At 37.4% G+C, this 19,797-nt stretch overlaps 1 protein-coding gene across 1 annotated transcript in view; it reads left to right on the top strand.

Moving 5' to 3' along the window:
- Positions 1-19,797, top strand: part of LOC149070467 (cadherin-like and PC-esterase domain-containing protein 1) — a 168,238-nt gene that overhangs the window by 115,544 nt on the left and 32,897 nt on the right. Inside the window, exons 13-17 of the mRNA XM_089248967.1 lie at positions 2,482-2,601; positions 4,389-4,453; positions 9,321-9,350; positions 15,758-15,947; positions 18,259-18,439. Coding sequence (XP_089105093.1) covers positions 2,482-2,601; positions 4,389-4,453; positions 9,321-9,350; positions 15,758-15,947; positions 18,259-18,439 — 586 coding nt within the window. The remainder of the gene's footprint in view (positions 1-2,481; positions 2,602-4,388; positions 4,454-9,320; positions 9,351-15,757; positions 15,948-18,258; positions 18,440-19,797) is intronic.

The following is a 19,797-nucleotide window of genomic DNA, read 5'->3' as shown; positions in this document are numbered from 1 at the left end:
TCATCAGTTCTTAAATTATTTCTTTCTATAATTTAATTCTGAATTTTCATCAATTTTGGAATTTTTGTGTGCTGTTGATTCTGGATTTTCATCGATTTACTTTCATAAATTCTGGAAATATTTATTGCATTAATTTTGAATTTTCATCAACTCTGGAATAATTTCTATCATTCCGAATCTTCATTGGGGAGGAATTATTTCTTTCAATTATTTTTAGTTCACCAATTCTAAAATTGCATTAGTTTCGGGAATTGTTTCTGCCATTAGTTTAAAATTACCTTCAGTGATGAATTTTCCTCAATTTTTGGATTAATTTACATTGAAAACTGTGCGTTTAAAATTTTCTTGTATAGAATTTTCTCAACATTCCTGTATGTTCTGAAGTAATAGATGCCGATTCCCCTCCCCACAAAATATATTAAATTGTGGTGGCGCACCCGGCCTCGCGATTACTTTCGCACCGGGCTCCGCGTCTGGCAAGGCCTACCCTGGTGGCGTATATAAGAGAAAATCAAAACGTCAATGTAACTGGCTATGCAAGCACTCACAGTAGGCGCTCAAAGTGGCGTCCGAGGGTACTGTTGCTCAACTGACGGCTTCGAATGAAGGAATGACGCACCCTCCCACAGAGGCTTGGTGTTGTAATCGTCTGTAAGCAGCAACAAATTCTTCCACTGAGTCTACTGTTGTGTGTTGTAGACTCAAGTGGCCCCCAAAAGTACAGTGGAACCTCCCCTAACGGATATTTTTCTGATCCCCGATCCCGTGGAATAGGACTTAAACATGCTTAACTCCCTGATAGCGGACAGTAAAATTAAACAAACTCTAATTTTTTTCCAAACTCCAATTTATTAATTTTCGGTCATACACTGAGAGAGAACTTATCACATTCAACTAAGATTACGTTTAATCCCGAGCTCGTGTTGGTAAATATGATAAATCGTCAATTAATCAGTTAATTAACTGAACGTGACTATGGTCAGGGGTGGTGAATTCGAATGGTATATATAATATTGGTTTGTTTTGTTTGTTGAAACGTGTGAAGAAAGGCAACATTACGAGACTTACTTTGTTTTCTTTCAAACAGAACACGGCCCAGGCTCTATCGGCGTTAGCCAGTTTTTTAGACCTCGCCCCTGTGCAGTGGCGGGACCATATCGGAGAAAACTTCATTAAAACACAATCGTATTACGTACATAGAATATCATACGTATATACAAAGTATTATTGCGCAAAAAAAAAATGGAAAAATTAAAAAAAAAGAATAATTGTGCGAAAATACGAAAATACTGAAGAAAATGCAGAAATAAACATTACAAAATTGATAGTTGTTATGAATAGTTTTTATCTTCTTCACATCTTCACACTTAATTTAATTTTTACTGCAAAATATGTGCAGTGCACGTATCACGCGCGCGCGCGTACGGGTGGAAATAATTAATTATTTTAATGAAGAGGAAAAAAAATTATACATTTTTCCATATTTACCAGACTTTCAGACATTATTTAGGAATTATGCATAATCGGTGAAAGTGATGCAAATGAAGTGAAATTTAATCAAACTTTCTTTATCGAGATCGATTGATAACTATGCATTACTACCGGAGTTTCTCTTATACATTTTAAGAATAAAATGTAAGCTATAGGAACTTATTGCGAGTGAAGACAATCGTCATGGAAACGAGGTTCCACTGTATACCTTGCCTCCACATTAACGCACAAAATTTTTGGTCCCATGGGTGTGTGTTATCGAGATGTTCGAAGCGGGTGTAATTAAGTGGATTCAGGTTCCGGGAGCGTGCAGGCCATGCCACAGGTCCACTACGGCAGTGATCCTCAAACTTTTGCCACCCGCGGCTCCCTTACCCGATTCATGGTTTCTCTGCGGCTCCTCAAAATAGTTTAGTAGATATTTTCATTTATAAAAGAACCAATTCAAAGCATAAATAGGCACACAAATCAATATCTTCAGCTCGTTACGACGCTCCTTACACAGGTTGGTGATGCCCCTGAGAGTCGCGACGCACACTTTGAGAAACACTGCACTATGGACATGTTGCCTCGTCTTGACACACTGTTGCTTGCTTGGAGATTCCCCTATTGCCAACGTCGTTTCTGACTAAATATTTTAGTTCCGCGACCCGAAATTCCATTGCAAAAGTTATCCGTCTTAGCGTATACGATCACCCCCAGAAGTTTGTCGGGGGAGTTTTGGACCCACACTCTATACTTATTTTAAGAATTTTTTAAGATTGTTTCGAGATATTTATGAATTATCAACAAAAAATATGAAAGAAGCTATTATAAAAACGCATAAAACTTTACATTGCCATGGTTTTCTACGACTATTTTATGTGTAGTCTTGGATGCAGTACTGGATCCTTATCCTAGCTTTCACCTCCGTGGACCAGTAATGAATTTTTATGTGATCATTACTTTTTTTTTAAATGACGTTACTCATGACGTCAACATTTCCAACAGCCGTCACTCCACAGCAGACATACATCGATTACTGGTAAACATGGAACGGTGGTACGGCAGGTCGAATTCCGAAGATTATTATAGTGACATGGACTTGCACATGGAGCCCGTGACGTCATGGTGAGTAAAATCACAATTTCTCGTGATATAATACCTCTGACTGATCATGTGATGACCCCCGTCCCCCCCAAAACTGAGTAAATCTTTTCCGCATGAAGAGAAATGTTGTTTTGATTATGTAAATGAATTCATTTGTTATAGGAGGACTCGTTTAATAATACAGTCCACGCGCCTTAATATGATAACGTCGGAACTCGGGGATTTTGATAATGACCAAATGATAACTATATCCGAAAAAAACTCGCTTTCAAGAACGGTGACCATACATCCCGTTTGGTCAAATGGGACGTTTAGTAATCGGATATTGGTGAAACGCGAAAACTCTGTTTTTCTTTCCTACGTACAGTGAAACCTCGATAAGTCGCCACTCAATTTTTCGAGAAATTATGAAGGCTTATTATTGCCACGTGCAACTCGGCGGATCAGAAGTGTACAGATATTTTACGTCGTAACCTCTCCTCAAAAGTCTCGCCACAGAGAGCAACAGTCCTACAAACAGTACAAATATTCAGTCACTACACATCACTTACTTCACTTCTGAGATATAGATGGCAGCACTGAAAAATCATACACAACACTAGATACGCACTCAGACTGTTAGGTACACACACAGTTACACCACCGGCACAACTCACTAGGTAGTAAATTGCCTATGGCAATAGACCTGAGTTGTGCTCGGTTTGAAGAAAAAAAAAAACCCATCTCCTCACGGAAGCGAGAGAGCGAATCCCTTACACAATAGCATTCTGAAACTGAATTTAACAATCGCGCGATCACGTGCCAGTCACGAGTACGACCACGTGCTTTTTCGTGTTCGAGAAAAGCTGCCATCTGCACCATATTGGAAGCTAAAGTGGCGATTACCGGTAAATTTCCGGATTTTTCAAAATTTACGAACTTCTACAAATACGAACACAAAAGGCCACAACAGGCAAATTTGCTCAACGAGATGGCTGAGAAAAGATGCCCATAAAAAATATGGATGCCAAATATAGCCAAAATACAGGTAAGTTCAACGTAATGTGTGTTAATGTAATTCATGTAATGTTAACGTAATTCACAAGTAATGTCAATGTAATTAAAATGTAAAGTTAATGCAAGTATCATGTTGAAGGACTGCTTGCCCTCTGTAGAGAGCCTACTACTACTTAACCGAACATGCATCTTGTACACATTCCTCTATGGGATTTCTAAAGAATCGGCACATGATGGAATGTGTGTTCTGAGTGTATGTTGGGCCCTAACGTATTTATGTTGTCGAATCGCGCTTGTTTCGTGTTCATGCTGCCACCTGGCGTCTATTTTTTGAAGTAAAGATGGAAATTATTGAATTGTCGTGTTTTGTCTGTATCGTGTTGCAGGCCTGCCTGCTCTCTACGGAGAAACTTTTTCCAATGGGAGACAGGCCCACATTCGTGCCTCGAAGCTGGTGTGTGTGTGTGTGTGTGTGTCTGAGAGAGAGACACACACACTACAAATTTGAAAACCACTAAACACACAAGCCGATCTGATTTGAAATGGCGTCAGTTTGTAAGTGATTTCACATGACACCGCGCATGCTCAAAATTTACGAACGCGCACTTTCTAGAAAGGTATTACAAGCACCGCTTTCTTGAAAGTCAATTTATATTCAATTTTTAGTATTTTAGATTCTTCTCTTCATTGATTGTGAAACATGAAATTTCATACATTTATTACTTACATTCTTTGAACTTTTCTTCATGTAATAAAAAGCTTAATGACTGTGCTACGTGTTCGTCGTCTGAAATATTGATGCTTGTTTTCAGGAAAAACAAAAACATGACTGTTCTTCATCACGAATATCAAGTTTCAAAATTACACAGCAATGAAGGTATTATATCTTTTATAGCTTCTTCTTTTTTGCATAGTAAACTCCTTATGCACACACGTACCAAAGATAAGATATATGATATTAAGGCATGCATGTTTAAGTTATGGCCCTCCCCATCCAGAGTCCGCCGCAAATAAATATACCACTCAAGTACAGATTGAGAGACCAGGTCAGTGAGTGACCTAGAGCGTGTGAAAACATGTGAATGACCAAAAGAGTGACAGAGTGCGTCCAAGCATGTTAATGTCGGGAAAAAATGACATGGAGCATGTATAAACGTGTAAATGATCAAAAGAGGGACCTACAAAACAAAGAACCGTGTCAGTAAAGCGACCAAAAGATTAACCTAGAGCATGTACAAGTGAGTAACTAAAACAGTGTGCAAGCATGTAAATGACCAAAACGGTATGCAAGCATATGAGTGACCAAAATGGTGTGCAAGAATATGAGTGATCAAACAATGTGCTATCATGTGAGTGACCGAAACAGCGTGCAATCATGTGAGTGACCGAAACAGTGTGCAAGCGTGTGAATGACCAGAAGAGTGATCTAGACCGCATGCAAGCGTGTGAATGACCAGAAGAGTGATCTAGACCGCATGCAAGCGTGTGAATGACCAGAAGAGTGATCTAGACCGCATGCAAGCGTGTGAATGACCAGAAGAGTGATCTAGACCGCATGCAAGCATGTTAACGACTAAAAAATGACATGGAGCATGTGTAAACGTGTAAATGATCAAAAAGAGCGACCTATGTTGTGCTGTAAAACATTTTTCTGTAAAACAAGAAACGGAAGGTTGGCCAAATATACCGGCTCACAAAATACCTGGCCAAAACAGTGTGCAAGCCAGTGGCCGTTTCCAAAATAGTGTGCAAGCAAATGAATGACGAATAGAATGACTTTGAGAGTACTTGCACTCCGGCAAGTACACCTGAGGAGGTCACGCGGGAATCATGGCACAGGGTGGCGAATTCGGGAAAATGGTAGCCTGGAAAATCGGACTAGGTGGGAAAAGGGCGGCAAAATTCTTGTATCCTGCAGGCGTTGAAACCACAAATGCACCTCTGCTCAGGCGGCCCGTGGCAATTTTATAGATCACTGAAATGTTTCCTGGCACATTTTAAGATCACTTAAATTGCTCGCGACATATTTTTAGGTCATACAAGTGGCTGGCGGCACATTTTCAGGTCATCTGAGTGGCTCGGGGTGCATTTCCAGATGACTCGAGTAGCCCGCGTGGCGCATTTTCAGATCACTTAAATTGCTCGGGGCATATTTCCAAATAACGAAATTAGCCCGTAACACTTTCTTTATCAGCCCACGTATAATGCCGTGGAAATCGAGCGATTTAAATGTGAATGAGATATGAATTCGAACACACACATGATTTTATATCAGATTCATAATTTCAATACGTGATTTAGGATTGTATACTTGGATCGTGATCTTCCAACTCGAGTTTAAAATTAGATAACGATTTTATACTTATGATTATATTATATTTTGTAATTTATTTTTTATAAATAAATAAATTGCCAGAGGTACCCACTCTCCGTGAGGAAAATGAGCCGATATTGCTATATGGCGACGTGGCCCGGGTATCTCTCATTTTGATAGATCGCAACACGTTTCCAAAACCTATGAAGTGGCCCGCACTCTCCAAAAGGTTGAGTATTAAAACATAGTACAGTCACTATGCGGTTTTGATACAATACCGGCAGCTATGGGAGAAGATAGTACGTAGAGAAATAGCACTCAAGAATATCGTAAAAGAATTTTCAATATCCGATCCCGTCAGTGGATCATGAGATGCAATGCGTAACATGTTACACACGTTAATGAATGCACTACAAAGGCATAGGCGATCCAGTACAATTGATTTAAGCCGGCTACTATACATATTAGTTAACAAGAAGCATCAAGTGTAAACAAATTTGCATGTCACACGCCCCGCCTTTTAGACAATTATGCAGAGCGTGTAATATGCTGTTTGGTTTCGCTCTGACACTACAGGAATTGAATGCCACAAAATCGGTGAATTTATTATTTTTTAAATTAAAACAATCTTTCAGAGTAAATCAGGTATTTCTTTTTTTTTTAGTAATCATTTGTCATTCATTTTCTTGCCATGATTAATGAATGGCCACTCAGGATTCAGAATGGTACTGAAATATGGCTGTAAACTATGAAGGATTAAAAAATTTACATTCATACTTCGAAACTAATAAATCGTGGTGGGAATTTATGAATGTATTAGCTGTTGCCGAGGGGCGGCTTCGATCGCGTGAATTTGGTAATCTGAAAATTGCTCGGCGATGATTCCTTCGTATAACATTTGATCCCCTCATGACCCCCTTGGTAGTTGCATTTGCATATATCCCGTCTTGGCGAGTCTCTATATTATAAAATATAATACTGACCAAATTTCATATTTATAGCTTCAGCGGTTTGGACTCAGCGATTATTGCCCCATATAACCATCGATCTCCCCCATGGTCTTTTTAGGGGCCGAATTTTGGAAAACTTCTTAGTGAGTCTTTACATCACGAAATGAAGCTACTTACCAAATGTCATATTTATATTATATATCATATTATAGTACATTATATATCAGTCTATCACTCAGGACATGTTATTTTATATGAATAGATTGAAGCTGAGGAATAAAAACATTTTTTGCATTTTTCAATTCAGAGCCTATGGAAAGAAATTTAAGAAATTATTCTACTCTTCCTTATTCCACCAAAAATTATGGAGAAATTAATGCAAATATAGCTGAAACAATTTGTATATGGATATTTAAAGATGCACAGGATTAATGTCACAACTAATGAATAGAAAATTTGCATACATGTTACTGTAAATGCGATAAATGCAGTGATTATATTTGTCACCGGTAATTATGAATAATTACAAAACATTTTGGTAAGTTTTATAAATTTGGCTTGTGTCCCTAGAATATACCATATTCATCGCTGATTATGCATAATCCCTAGGTCGTATTGGTGATAAATCGTCGTCGATGAAGTACCTCAAATTTAGCTTAATTGTGGCTAAACTTGTGCCTCTAACTTTAATTGTGCTTAAACAGGCTACGATGTTCAACCTTTAGATAAATGCGGGACACTTTGTTGATTTCAAAACATGTTATTGGCCACTTCATTAGTTTGAAAACATCTAGCAAGCTATTTACGCGATCTGATCTGGAAATGTGGCCTGAGCCACTTAAGTGATCTCGAATTTCGCCGGTGGCCGCTTAAATGCTCTTAAACAGTGCTGCAAGTCACTTAAGTGATCTGTAAATGCGTCGTCAGCTGCTTGAGTGATCTGGAGCTGTGAAGCGGGTACGTTGATTAATGTGGAGCTGCACCACGGGCCGCTTAAGTGTTCTGTAACTATATCGTGGCTTACTCAAATTATCTGTAAACAGCCACGTTGGTGGTCACTTAAGTGATCTAGGAATGGGCTACAGACCATTTCAATGATGTGAAATTACACCGTCGTCACTGTAGCGACTTGTAAATATATCGTGGGTCCTTGGAGTGATTTGGGAACGTGCCGCTTAGTTCTCATTTACAAAATTAGGTTTGAGGTCACGGGCCCCATCAGATGACTCCGAGGACCACATTTTGTCCCTGCATGGGTTGAGCATGTATGGGCTAGGATTATGAATATTTTCGGTTTTCTTGGTTTTGTTTGCCCATGCTGATACAGTATATGATATGAACAAAGTCAACATTTACAAGGATGATAATAAATTTTTTTTTTCACTCTTATTTTTCACATATATTTTCATTTAATTTTTGTGGAAAAATAAGTGTAATGTATGTATCACGTACGAAAACAAATTAAAACCGTTTGAAATCAGTTTATTGTACGTTCAAATAGAAAAACCTAGTTACAAATCACAGAAGCTGCGCATTAAACACACACACACAAAGAATAGATAAGTAAGAACGTAAAACACACACAGATTGCTTTAAAAAGGATAAAAACATGAAATCAGTGGTTGAAAAAATTAAAAACAATGAAAAACATATTTCTTCAACAAGTTGATTTTATTCGAAAAAATATCCATATCAATGCGGTTGCGAGTTACAAAGACCTAAGAATTGACCGTTTCTTCAAAATTTGTACTAAGAAAAGAAATGGGGAAAAAATATGTTGATTTTATTGCTAAAAAATTTGGTACATGAAAGATGATTGCACTCAATAATTGATTGTAATCGATATCGTTATACAAAATTTTGTAGAAAAATTTAAACCAAAAACATTCTTCTGGAAGTCGAGCGTGTCAATACTATGTTAAGAGAGATATGTGATAGTTTTTTTCATGTTTATCAAACTTATCGATCACTTCATTTGGGAGCTATGCATAATCGTAAAAAGTGATAAATTTTGTGAAGTTTATTAAACTTACCGAAATGATTGTATGGTGATTATGCATAATTTTACCCATTTATCACATTTACCGTAACATAAAATTAATACGTACTGTACTCATTCTAAAAGATGTTCAATAAAGTACTAGAGTGTGCGAATGTTTTTTTTTTTTATTTGACCAGACAGAGCGGATGATGATGAAAATAAAATTTTATAAAATCCCAAAAATAAAATCAATCTTCAATGATCACGATAACATAGTCCGAGAAACTAAGATGGGTGAGGATTTTTCGATTTAAAATCAATCAAATTTGCTTTATTCTTATTGCATTTGACATGAGCACAAACGTTGCCACAAAATACAGTATATCCCACAAAAAATTTAAAATGATATTTCTAATTCCTATATTATTTTATTTACTGTAATTATCAGATGTTTCCTCGCATAATCATTTATTCTATTTCTTATTTATTATATTCTTAGACCTGAATCACAACAGGCCATGCAGTGACGGTAAGTTTTATTCAGTCATTATCGCAAAAATTAATATTTTAATCATAAAAACTCATATAAAGTCATCTCAAAGCATAAATCTTGTACAGGGTGGATACTATCGACCCCCCAGTAGTTATACATGTGATTTCTTGTGAAGAACGCGTATGGAAAAGTGTTTTCAGTTTTCTGATTTGACTAATTATGGAATATAACATCATTATAAAAGTTGATTACGTCACTTTCGAATCGCGCCAAATTCACCGAACGAGCACCAAACTCATAACTTGGCGTTTTCAAGCTGATAGCGATATTATAGCTCTGAGAGTAATCAAGAAGGCTAAATCTGAGTGAACCAGTTTTTTTCCCCTTGCCATTTCCCTCAAAAATTTGACTTAATAGCGAAGGAAAGAAAATTACCTCATTTTAGAAATAAAGTGTTGATTTTTAGAAAACAATTTTTTTCAATAGATCTCGTTTAGCTAACTCTTTACATATCTGCTGAGAAACTTGCCGATATAGTGGGGCGAAGGTAACAAGTAATAACCAGGTTAACTTCACGAAGAGAAGAAAGCGCCAATCGTCAAAGAGAATAACTGTGTACATACATAGCTTCTAACAGGATTGAATATTTCAATTAGTGCAACCCGCTGCAGGGGGGAATTTTTTTTTTTTTGTTGGGTGTTTGGCGCGTAACTAACCATTACAAAACTAACACGTCACAAAATTTCAAAACGTTATAATTCACTTAATATTCTTCCGATCCTAAAACAGGAGAAACACTTTTCTATATTAGTGTTCCATAAAGAATCGCGTGTGTAATTATAGGGCGGTCGATAGTATCCATCCTGTATATATATAAATACTACTGCGATTAAAATATTTCTCAACAACGTACACATCCATTCTAATTTTCTTTCAAAATTAAAAATCCCATGTATTCTGTAAATTATGAATATTCATTATACCTAAAGAGAGAAAATTAAAATAGGTATTTACAGAGAATGGCGTGATATTCTTGCTAATATATATATATATATACCTTCTTTTCAATTTTTGGATAACGTAACGAGTTTTCATGGATTAAAAAAAAAAGCAAATGGACAGTCTTTAATAGAAATTCAGACCACAAGGAAGGAGAAATATTCAAGTTTAAAATTCTTACAAGCGAGAATTTCAACCGCATGTTAACGATTCGAATCGTACATGTATGTTAGAAAGAGAACAAGCATATAATAAATCACCTCCCGAAAATTCTCGCCGTTAATCCATTAGAAGCTCTTAAACGATGTTTTAAAAAGCACTTTTACGCTACTGTGTGTGTGTGTTTTAAATATAAAGAATCTCATGCGAATCTTCAATTAATTATTTGGAACGCGTTTTAAGCTCCTTTATGCCCCCCCCCCATCTCATCCCAAGACAAGCTTAATGTTGCAGAACTCCCCCTTCAAAGGAAAATTTGTTCTTATTGTTTTGTTCCTGATGGAAATCCTTTCATGTTCAACGATTTATAACACACTGTGGAGCCATTTTAAAAACTTGATGATGTACGACAGCCGGGAATCAATAACAGAGTATCAGTTTTTAAAAATTGCATGCGTGTATATTTCGAAGTCGGTTTTATTTTTTAAAAGAGAGGTCTCATGTCGTTATTGTAATTGAACATGATGTTGATCTTTCAGACCACTTCATGAGAGAATCAGTATTCGCGGTCGGCTACGTCATGTTTGCAGTTGTGTCTAAGAGAATTAATATTTTTATTGTTGAGAGAAAGAATCGCGGGTGTTCGTCATATGTGAGAAAGTGAATCTGTAGTTTTATTCGTGGTTGGCGATGCACTGGTGATTGACCACCATTATTATTCGAATTATCAACAATGGTGTAAAATGGAGTCGGTATTTTCATTCTTAGGGAAAATTGTTAATATTACTGTTCACGGGAGAAGGTTAATCACTATTTGTATTTGAGCCAGGCTCTTCAGTGATCGTTGACCACGAGCCGTTGTGGTGGTCGAGTATTCATAGTGATGGACTCGCATCGCGAGGACCTGGGTTCGAACCCCACCGTCACCACAGTGGTGGTCGACTGAAATAGGTTTTATGTAGTTCCCAATTTTGAGGCGCGAATGAGAGCTTATCTCCCCGTTAAAAGTCTCGCCACAGAATGCAACCGATCCACAACGATACAATTATTAAATCATTATGTAACAAGCGTTACACAGAACGAAATTCACGTCAGGTTCACAACACGTACACGCACATTCCAACATGCACCAATTCATAAGTTCCACAGAGGAATGTGGACGAAGTTCTTCTGTGTGGTTTAGTAGTATACAGTGTAGTTGAACATGAATACAAACACTGATTCTATTCGTTACGTGTATGCAGGTGCCATTTCTCTTCTTTAGCAGTGGTGTAAAAGTACATTTAATTGTGTTTAATACAGTTTTCTCCGACACGATCGCGCCCCTTGACAGGGCAATAGCTAAAAATTTGCTAAAGCCGATGGAGCATGGGCTGTTTTCGGTTTGAATGAAAGATAGAAAGTGGTGTAAAATGAATCAGTATTTGTATATTCATAGGAAAGAGATAAATGCACTGGTCTTTCCTGTCTTAATGTATTGATGTGAGTGAGATCTGACGCTACGGAAAGCAGATAAAAAAATTATTGATTCCTTTGAACTTTGGTTACTTTAAGACCAGTCGAGGCCCAGGCTCTGTCTCTAGTGAGATATAAGCCTTTTACCCCGAGTGGTTGGACCACGCTGGAGAGAGGGACTACGCCGGGCCGGAGGGCCTGGGTTCCAAGCCCCCCCCCCCCGGTCCGCGGCTCCAGCCCTCGAACCCTATGATTGGAGCTCTAGGTCGTGAGGCCTGGTCTCTCTACCTCCATTGTCCAGAGCAAGCCACAGCCCGCAGCCCCCCCCCCCTCGATCCGAGGCAAGCCCAGGAAAGGACAAATTTAAGAATTGGACCCAAATATTGGAGAAATATGGAGTGCTGGAGAGAAATCGTTAACTACAGAAGAATAATACAAATACAAATACAATGCCACAGCAGGCAAATTGCCCAACGAGGTGGCTGACTTAAGAACATCATGGATCCCCGAGCCATTTTTTGGAGGCCCTACCTACTACTGCTACACCACACATGCACCCCGCCCACACACACCCTCCCCCGCGGAACCCCCAATGAATCGGTACATGCGGGAATGTACGTGTACGTGTGGTGAAACCTGACGTGAAGTTTTTTTTGTTTCTCTGTAATGCTTGTTATATGTAGTGCTGCCATCTGCCACCAGTTTTTTTTTCTAACTATGAGTGAAGTGTTATGATTGAATGATTTATCGATGTAGGACTGTTGCTCTCTGTGGCGAGACTTTTTAACGGGGAGATCGGCTCGCATTTGCGCCTTGAAGTTGGGATCCACAGAAAAGCAACTTCATCCGACCACCACTGTGGGGTTCGAACCCGGATCCTCGCATCGCGAGTCCGTCACAATAACCACTCGACCACCACAGCGGCCACATTTATAAATGTGAAGCGGCGCTTCAAAGAAAATCTAAGTCTAGGGGTGCAGAGCAGTTTTAGATGATTTTAGCAGAATTCAAGTCAAAGTGGTGATTGTTGGTCTATGGAATTTTTACGTAGCGCTTATGTTCGGAGGGACGTTTGGTTTCGGCAATATACGAAATCCGCATTTGCAGAACTGCTGTAAATGCCTCAGTCAGTAAGGTTATGAGTATCTTTATGTTGAGTGAAATTAATTTTGTCCACGGGTGAGAAGACCACTGAAAATTGGAATCTGCGTAGAATTTTAGCCTAGATAGAAACTAGTTTCGGGGGGGAAAAAGGAAGAACGATTATATTGCGTGTAGGATTCGACGAAGCTTTGGGTCTAGGATGGAGCTGTTTGTTGAAGGTTTGGTCAAAATCATCATCATCACGTCGGCCTCATTTCAACAACGCATTTTGTTTCAGCGAGCAGTCTGCGCTATAACAAACTTTTTATCATTGAAGAAGGGGGCAATATTAGCCTTGAAACAGATGTTTGGTGTTTGAAATATTTGTTATTTTGAGCTTCAACGTTGGACTGTCACTTATATTATTATACTGTGCTACAAAGAAGTAAGCCTAGCATATATCTTTCCGAAGAGCATGGAAAGATGTATGCTAGACATCACAAGGAGAGACAGAAAACGAATCACTTGGATAAGGAACCACACAATGGTTTCATGGACAGAATTAAACGTCTACAATGGAAATGGGGGGGGGGGCATATTGCAAGAAGATAGGACAACAGATACAAATACAACGCCACAACAGGCAAAATGCCCAATGAGGTGGCTGACAAAAAGATTCCCATAATAAATATGGATGTCATATATATCAAAAATACAGCAACCCAATTAAAAATGCAATTACAAACAATATACATATATACACGTGATAAAATATTATACAATGCCCATAAAGTATACTTATGGCTGTCTTATTCTAAGAATGGATAGCTTCTCGATTTACCTCAACATGTTTCCCTTATTTCTTTTTAAACGTGTCAATTGCGTTACAATTTACTACCTCCGGGGGTAAACTATTCCATTTATTAACAACCCTATTAGAGAAAAATTCCCTGCGACACCATAACCTCGCATTGTCCCTTATTGGTGTCCCCTCGTAAAAGCAGTCGATTGACGGTGTACTAATAATTCATGGTTCATCCTATCCATGGCAATGGTTTCCATTAATAGAGACTGCATAAAGAAGCTGCGTAAGAGAAAGATTCTGCAGAAATGGCAGAAGAAATGCACATTGTCTTCAAAAGGAAGAACGACTCGTAGTATATTCCCGACGGTAGATGTTAAAAGAGTGGCAGGGAACTTTTCCCCGGAACCAAATACTTACGGGTCACACGAATCAATTACAGAGCATCAAAGCAAATACTTCGGAAAATCCCTGATGTATGTTTTCTTTGGGTCAACCGAATGTGACGTACATTATCTGATATATAAGTGCGAATAATGGAAGAGCGTGAGGAATCAAATAAATTTGAAGAGCGAGACCGTAAAACACTGCCAGCATTACTGAAAAAAAAAGTCAGAAGATATATATATAGGTATATAGCTTGGAGCGAGGCGAAGGTGAGAACAATACAACAAATTGAAGATGCAAGTGACTCCGAGAGTGAACCATAATGGATTAGCGACCATAACCTCTCGCTATCTTAATGCGATGACAACCAGAATTTTCCGAGTTTCTGGGTCTTGCAATAGTGTGACTGATATAATTCTAGAATGTGATCGGTGAATATCTTTTTTGGCCGCATGTCTTTGTATGTATGTCGTATATAGGGTGTATCCATGTTGTGTACATTCAGAATTTTCACATCCTTCGAGCCATTCCTCTATTTCATATTTTTTTTCTTTGTCTTTCATTTCTTTATTTTTTTTTTTTCAGTTCTTATTTTTTGTGTTTTTTAAATTCAATTCTAAGTCTCGTATGTTTTTTGTGTTTCAATCTGTATTCTTTACATTTCGGTGTTTTTTAAAGTTTTGTATGATTAAAAGGTTTTCATTTCAATTTCTAAGTCTTAACGTTTTTGCATTTTAATTTTCAGGAATTGTATAGCTTTCATTTTGCTTTTAATCTTATTATGTTTAGCGGTTTTTTTACTTTTAATTTTTATGTCTTAATGTTTTTGTGTTTAAAAAAAAAACTTGTCACACAATTTATTTTATATCTTTACTTTGGAATTTTATACGTTTTGTTGACTTTTTTTTAAAATTCAGTGTATTGTCGGGAGTGTTGTTTGTTTATATCGCTGTGTGATTACGATCGCTGCGTCGAACTCACCTTGCCGCATGCCAGTAAAGGAAGCACGGCAGCACTTGTTGGACAGTATTGTTTGCGGAACTCGTGTTGCGGATAAATAAGGTCGAAACAGAAGAGGATGCCATTAGCCTTATCGAACAATTCATGGACAACCCACAGACGACACGTATCGATATTGTATGCCCATACTGAGTTGGCGTCTGACCTTGACGAGAGAAGGGAGGGTTCATTTTCCAAGGAGGGGAAACAGGGGGAAAAGGATAAAAAAAAAACTCACTGAAATAGCGCAAAAGACGCCAACGGAAAATACTAATCTGCTCCTTTTCTTTGCGACCATTTTACCGAAAGAAGATAAATGGAATCGCCCATCGTGACGTTTCATGACGTAGCCAGAGGCCAACTAATCGTGGGTGCACAATGCCCTAGGGTTTTTCAGATACAAAAAAAAAAATCTCTATATAACAAAACGGTATTAAATTGTCTTAATGGTGGTAGGCCGGTGAATCCATGAAGCAACAAATACAATGTTTGTGTGCTTTGTGATGTATACTCATTATCTGAATGCGTTTTCGTATCGTTCTTTGTGGTTTTTACACAGACCCATCAACGATGCCTTTCTTATCTTCGATATCCATTCACCCAACGATACCGCTGAGTCCCGCTTTTATTCCTTTGGTGATGGAGTACCACGTCAACGTCAGCTATGACGTCACGCTCATACGAATATCCGCAACCGCCCAAAACTGTCAGACGGAAGCTCGGCTGGAAGACCGATTTGGATCCACCAGGTATAGATATCTCTCTCTCTCTCTCACTCACTGTCTGAAGTAAGAGTAATATAACGTAATATATATATGACTATCTTTTCCTGTTTCCCACTTTTCTCTCTTTGAGATATATATAGGAAATCCTCCTTATTCACTGATATATTATACGAATTCTTTTCTTTTGTCTTTACCTGGGGAAGAGTATATCATTTTGATGGATATGCTGGGCTATACGTATCTCTGTACGTGTCGGCTATATTATTATTTTTTGACGTATTTCGAAATTTTTTTTAGAAAAGTTATGCACCTTTTCCCTGAGGTATAATTTATTGTACAAATATTTTTATCATGACTGAAACAGTATTTTACGTGCAAAATATTTAGTTGAGAGACTTCTCACAATGGACTGTATCTTTTATGTAGTTTTAGTTTTGTTTCAAGGCGATGACCACACACATGAAGATCGATGGTATGGAATGATGATGGAAGAGAGAAAAACACTCTCTGAAGCGAAATGTGGTGCCATGAATGTGCGCATGTATAGCAGGGGTGCACATTGTACAACCTTTTCGGTCCTGTAGGTTTGATATATGGTATTTCTGGTGCTAACAGGCCAGGAACCTCAACATGCAGGATGACCATATCACCCATAATTTACGGGATATTAACGTAATTTTGTGGCGCCACCGAATTTTCTATAAAATGTCCCGTTTTTCAACGAATCTTGTTTGAATTTTAATTTTTTTAAATCAAGGATTGAGATTAAAAATTACAGTGGATGCCACTAATGACGTTCCTGCTTAGTACGAGTTGTTTTTGTGGCCTCAACTATTACTAATGCTCATTGAGATGTCTCGTTTACAGCGTTTTCCCCCCTCACATAATTTTTGTTCCATGATAGTTTCCTTAAAAATGTTATAAGTGGGATCCACTGTACATGGTAATAAAAATTACTTAGTCATAAAATATATAAATTTCACATACCTGTCAAATATATCGTATTTTAGGTGAATTTCATTTCAATCAATTGTGAGTTGCAGCCCTCTATTTCCCGTCATTGGTGATTTTTCAGCAATTTTAGAGATAATTGGCAACTTTATTTTCCTTCGACAATTTTTTTGGCTATAATTGACAAGTTTACTTCATTTTGACAAGTTTACTTCATTTTGACAAGTTTACTTCATTTTGACAATTTCACTTCATTTTGACAATTTTACTTAATTTCGACAGGTTTACTTCATTTTGACAATTTTACTTCATTTTGACAAGTTTACTTCATTTTGACAAGTTTACTTCATTTTGACAATTTCACTTCATTTTGACAATTTCACTTCATTTTGACAATTTCACTTCATTTTGACAATTTTACTTAATTTCGACAGGTTTACTTAATTTTGACAATTTTTACTTAATTTTGACATTTTTTTCACGATAATTGGCGATGGCCCACATGGATACCAATTTACTGTATTTTTATGATAGAACTACGGTCAGCCTTCTACTACTGATACTTTTCTTCCGGAACACCTTTCGTGGGCCGGATGGAATCCTCTTGGAAGACCGTATTTGGTCCGCAGGCCGGAGATGGTGATGCACCCCTGCTCTAAGCAAAATTTGGTGCCTTGAATGTGCATGTATAGGAAAAAAAGAAAATTTGGACATTTTTTGAGACTGAAAGAGCTACATGAATTTGTCTAGCCCAGGAGTGCATAACCATCTGGGCCTGCGAGTCATTTATGTTCTATTGCTGGTGAGACAGAAATGGTATATATTAGAAGACTGACCATATGGCTCATATTATACGGGACACACCCATAATTTTAGCTTTTTTTAAATAAAAATGTTCCGTTTTTGCCGTATTTTCTACTTAAATGCATGTTCGAATTTTTATCTTTTACTGAAGTCAAACATTGAGGTTATTTTCCCAACATATATAAGTTATATCATAATAATTACGACCATAATTATTATGATGATTGATCATAGTCATTTAAATATATTCATCTTACATGTTTGTCATGTTCTACGTTTTTTTCTTGAATTACATTTTAAAACGTTGTGATTTGCAACTTTACTTACCTTTGACAACTTTGTTTTTGGCTATAATATGCGGTATCCATTTTCTGTATTTTTGTCGAGGAAATATGGTCATCATAGGTATACATCGTGTTGAGAGTGAGTGTAATTACCGGAAGATCTTACGCTGGCCGGAGGGAACTCCTAGACGTGCCGCATTTTGTCCACGGCCTTCAGCATTGCTTGTTCGAATTCGAAAAGAAAATCAAACCTTTATCGTGCACATATTGAGTATGTTTCCGAATTTATTTCTTAGGGCGACGAATGCGAGCCTTGGTGTTGGCGAGAACCAGATCAGCATAATGGTCGTAGATATCGTTCATGCTGAGCCGTGGGTAATAAACACGTATAATATCTTCATCAGGAGGCTACCCGTCACTCACGAAGAAAAACCGTTCCATGATGCAACCATTCATCAAGTATGCAGCCTGAAACAGGTGAGGCATCATCGCTACGCATATATTGAGTATAATTAGTTAATGAACCATCATTTATGGTCATTTCATGCACACGGAGAAGCTAATTAGAAAGGAACATTAGAAGTCGATTTTCGAACAGCTTCTAAATTAGGTGATATCCATACTCACTCACGCCTGTCGGGTGGAAATTGAAGGGATAAACGCACATCGGCCTGGTGGTTATGGGAGAGTTATGCACGTTTTCCTAGCTGCTAGACTCTCGCTCTAGCTTATATGTATTGAAAAATAATATCGTCGCGAAGTTCATGTTTTCTCTATTAATCGGTTAGAAACTCACGGGTATTAGTGTAAATAGTTCGTAAAGGACGGGATTACGCAAAATCCATCAAATTTCTCGAAAAGGGCGTTACGAAAAGTAACAAATGATACTATGTGGTCTGGCTAACTTCACTTCTCCTTTTTGGTTCATGTGTTGGAGCAATGGGAACCATTCCATGAAGTAATCCATCTCATGGAGCTCTTACCGAATATGTGAAATTCTATAGTCTATTTTATCACCGAGAAGTCGATTTTCGAACAACTTCTAAATTAGGTGGGATCCATACTCACGTCTGTCAGGTAGAAATTGAAGGGATAAAAAGAGTGGAAATATTAAGGGAATTTGAATGATCATGATATTTGTCATTTCTACCTCTCAACTGTATTCTTGGCTTGGCGTAAGGTCGCACACACACGTACAGGATAAAATTTAATTTTCACGTAGTTGCTCTTTTCTTGAATGCTACAAAAAAGTATTTTTTTAGAAGGCTTTCTCTCTTTCTTACTAACTGCTCCAAATTAATTTATTCATATAAAAATTCCTCTGAAAGAGCCTACGGCTATATTCACCAAGACAAACAATTTCACAATGCAATTTAAAATCTAGAGTATGAGCAAAAGAACATATGCAAATATGAATGGAGAAAATTAATCACCAAAATATTTAAAATTGAACTTGGAAATAATATTACATACAGTATATAGGCATATATATTATGAAGAACAATAATCACACAAAAAAATACAATCGGCATCGGAAACATTATTTCTGTAAAATTCATTACACGCATTATAGAAAATATTATGTAGGATCTCCCCTATGTTAAAATCGATTCTCAATTGTTGAAATTATCTAATAGTTGATTTGATTAGTTTATTTTTGACGTTTAATTATTTCTGTCGCACCATGGTCATTTTCTGCATATTTTTGAAATAAACATTATTAACATATCTGTGGTGTTTTGTCGGAACATAATATCTCCAAAAAATGGCTTTTTGATCCAAAAATAAATCTTGCTAGTCATAAATAATTTGAGGTTATAGATAAAGGCACAAAA

The sequence above is a fragment of the Pholcus phalangioides genome, unplaced genomic scaffold (genome assembly GCF_987345545.1).
Source record: "Pholcus phalangioides strain wild (caught in Gottingen) unplaced genomic scaffold, Ppha-v1.0 ptg000021l_1, whole genome shotgun sequence".
Taxonomy (NCBI): domain Eukaryota; kingdom Metazoa; phylum Arthropoda; class Arachnida; order Araneae; family Pholcidae; genus Pholcus; species Pholcus phalangioides.
This window is presented reverse-complemented; position numbering and strand designations above follow the sequence as displayed.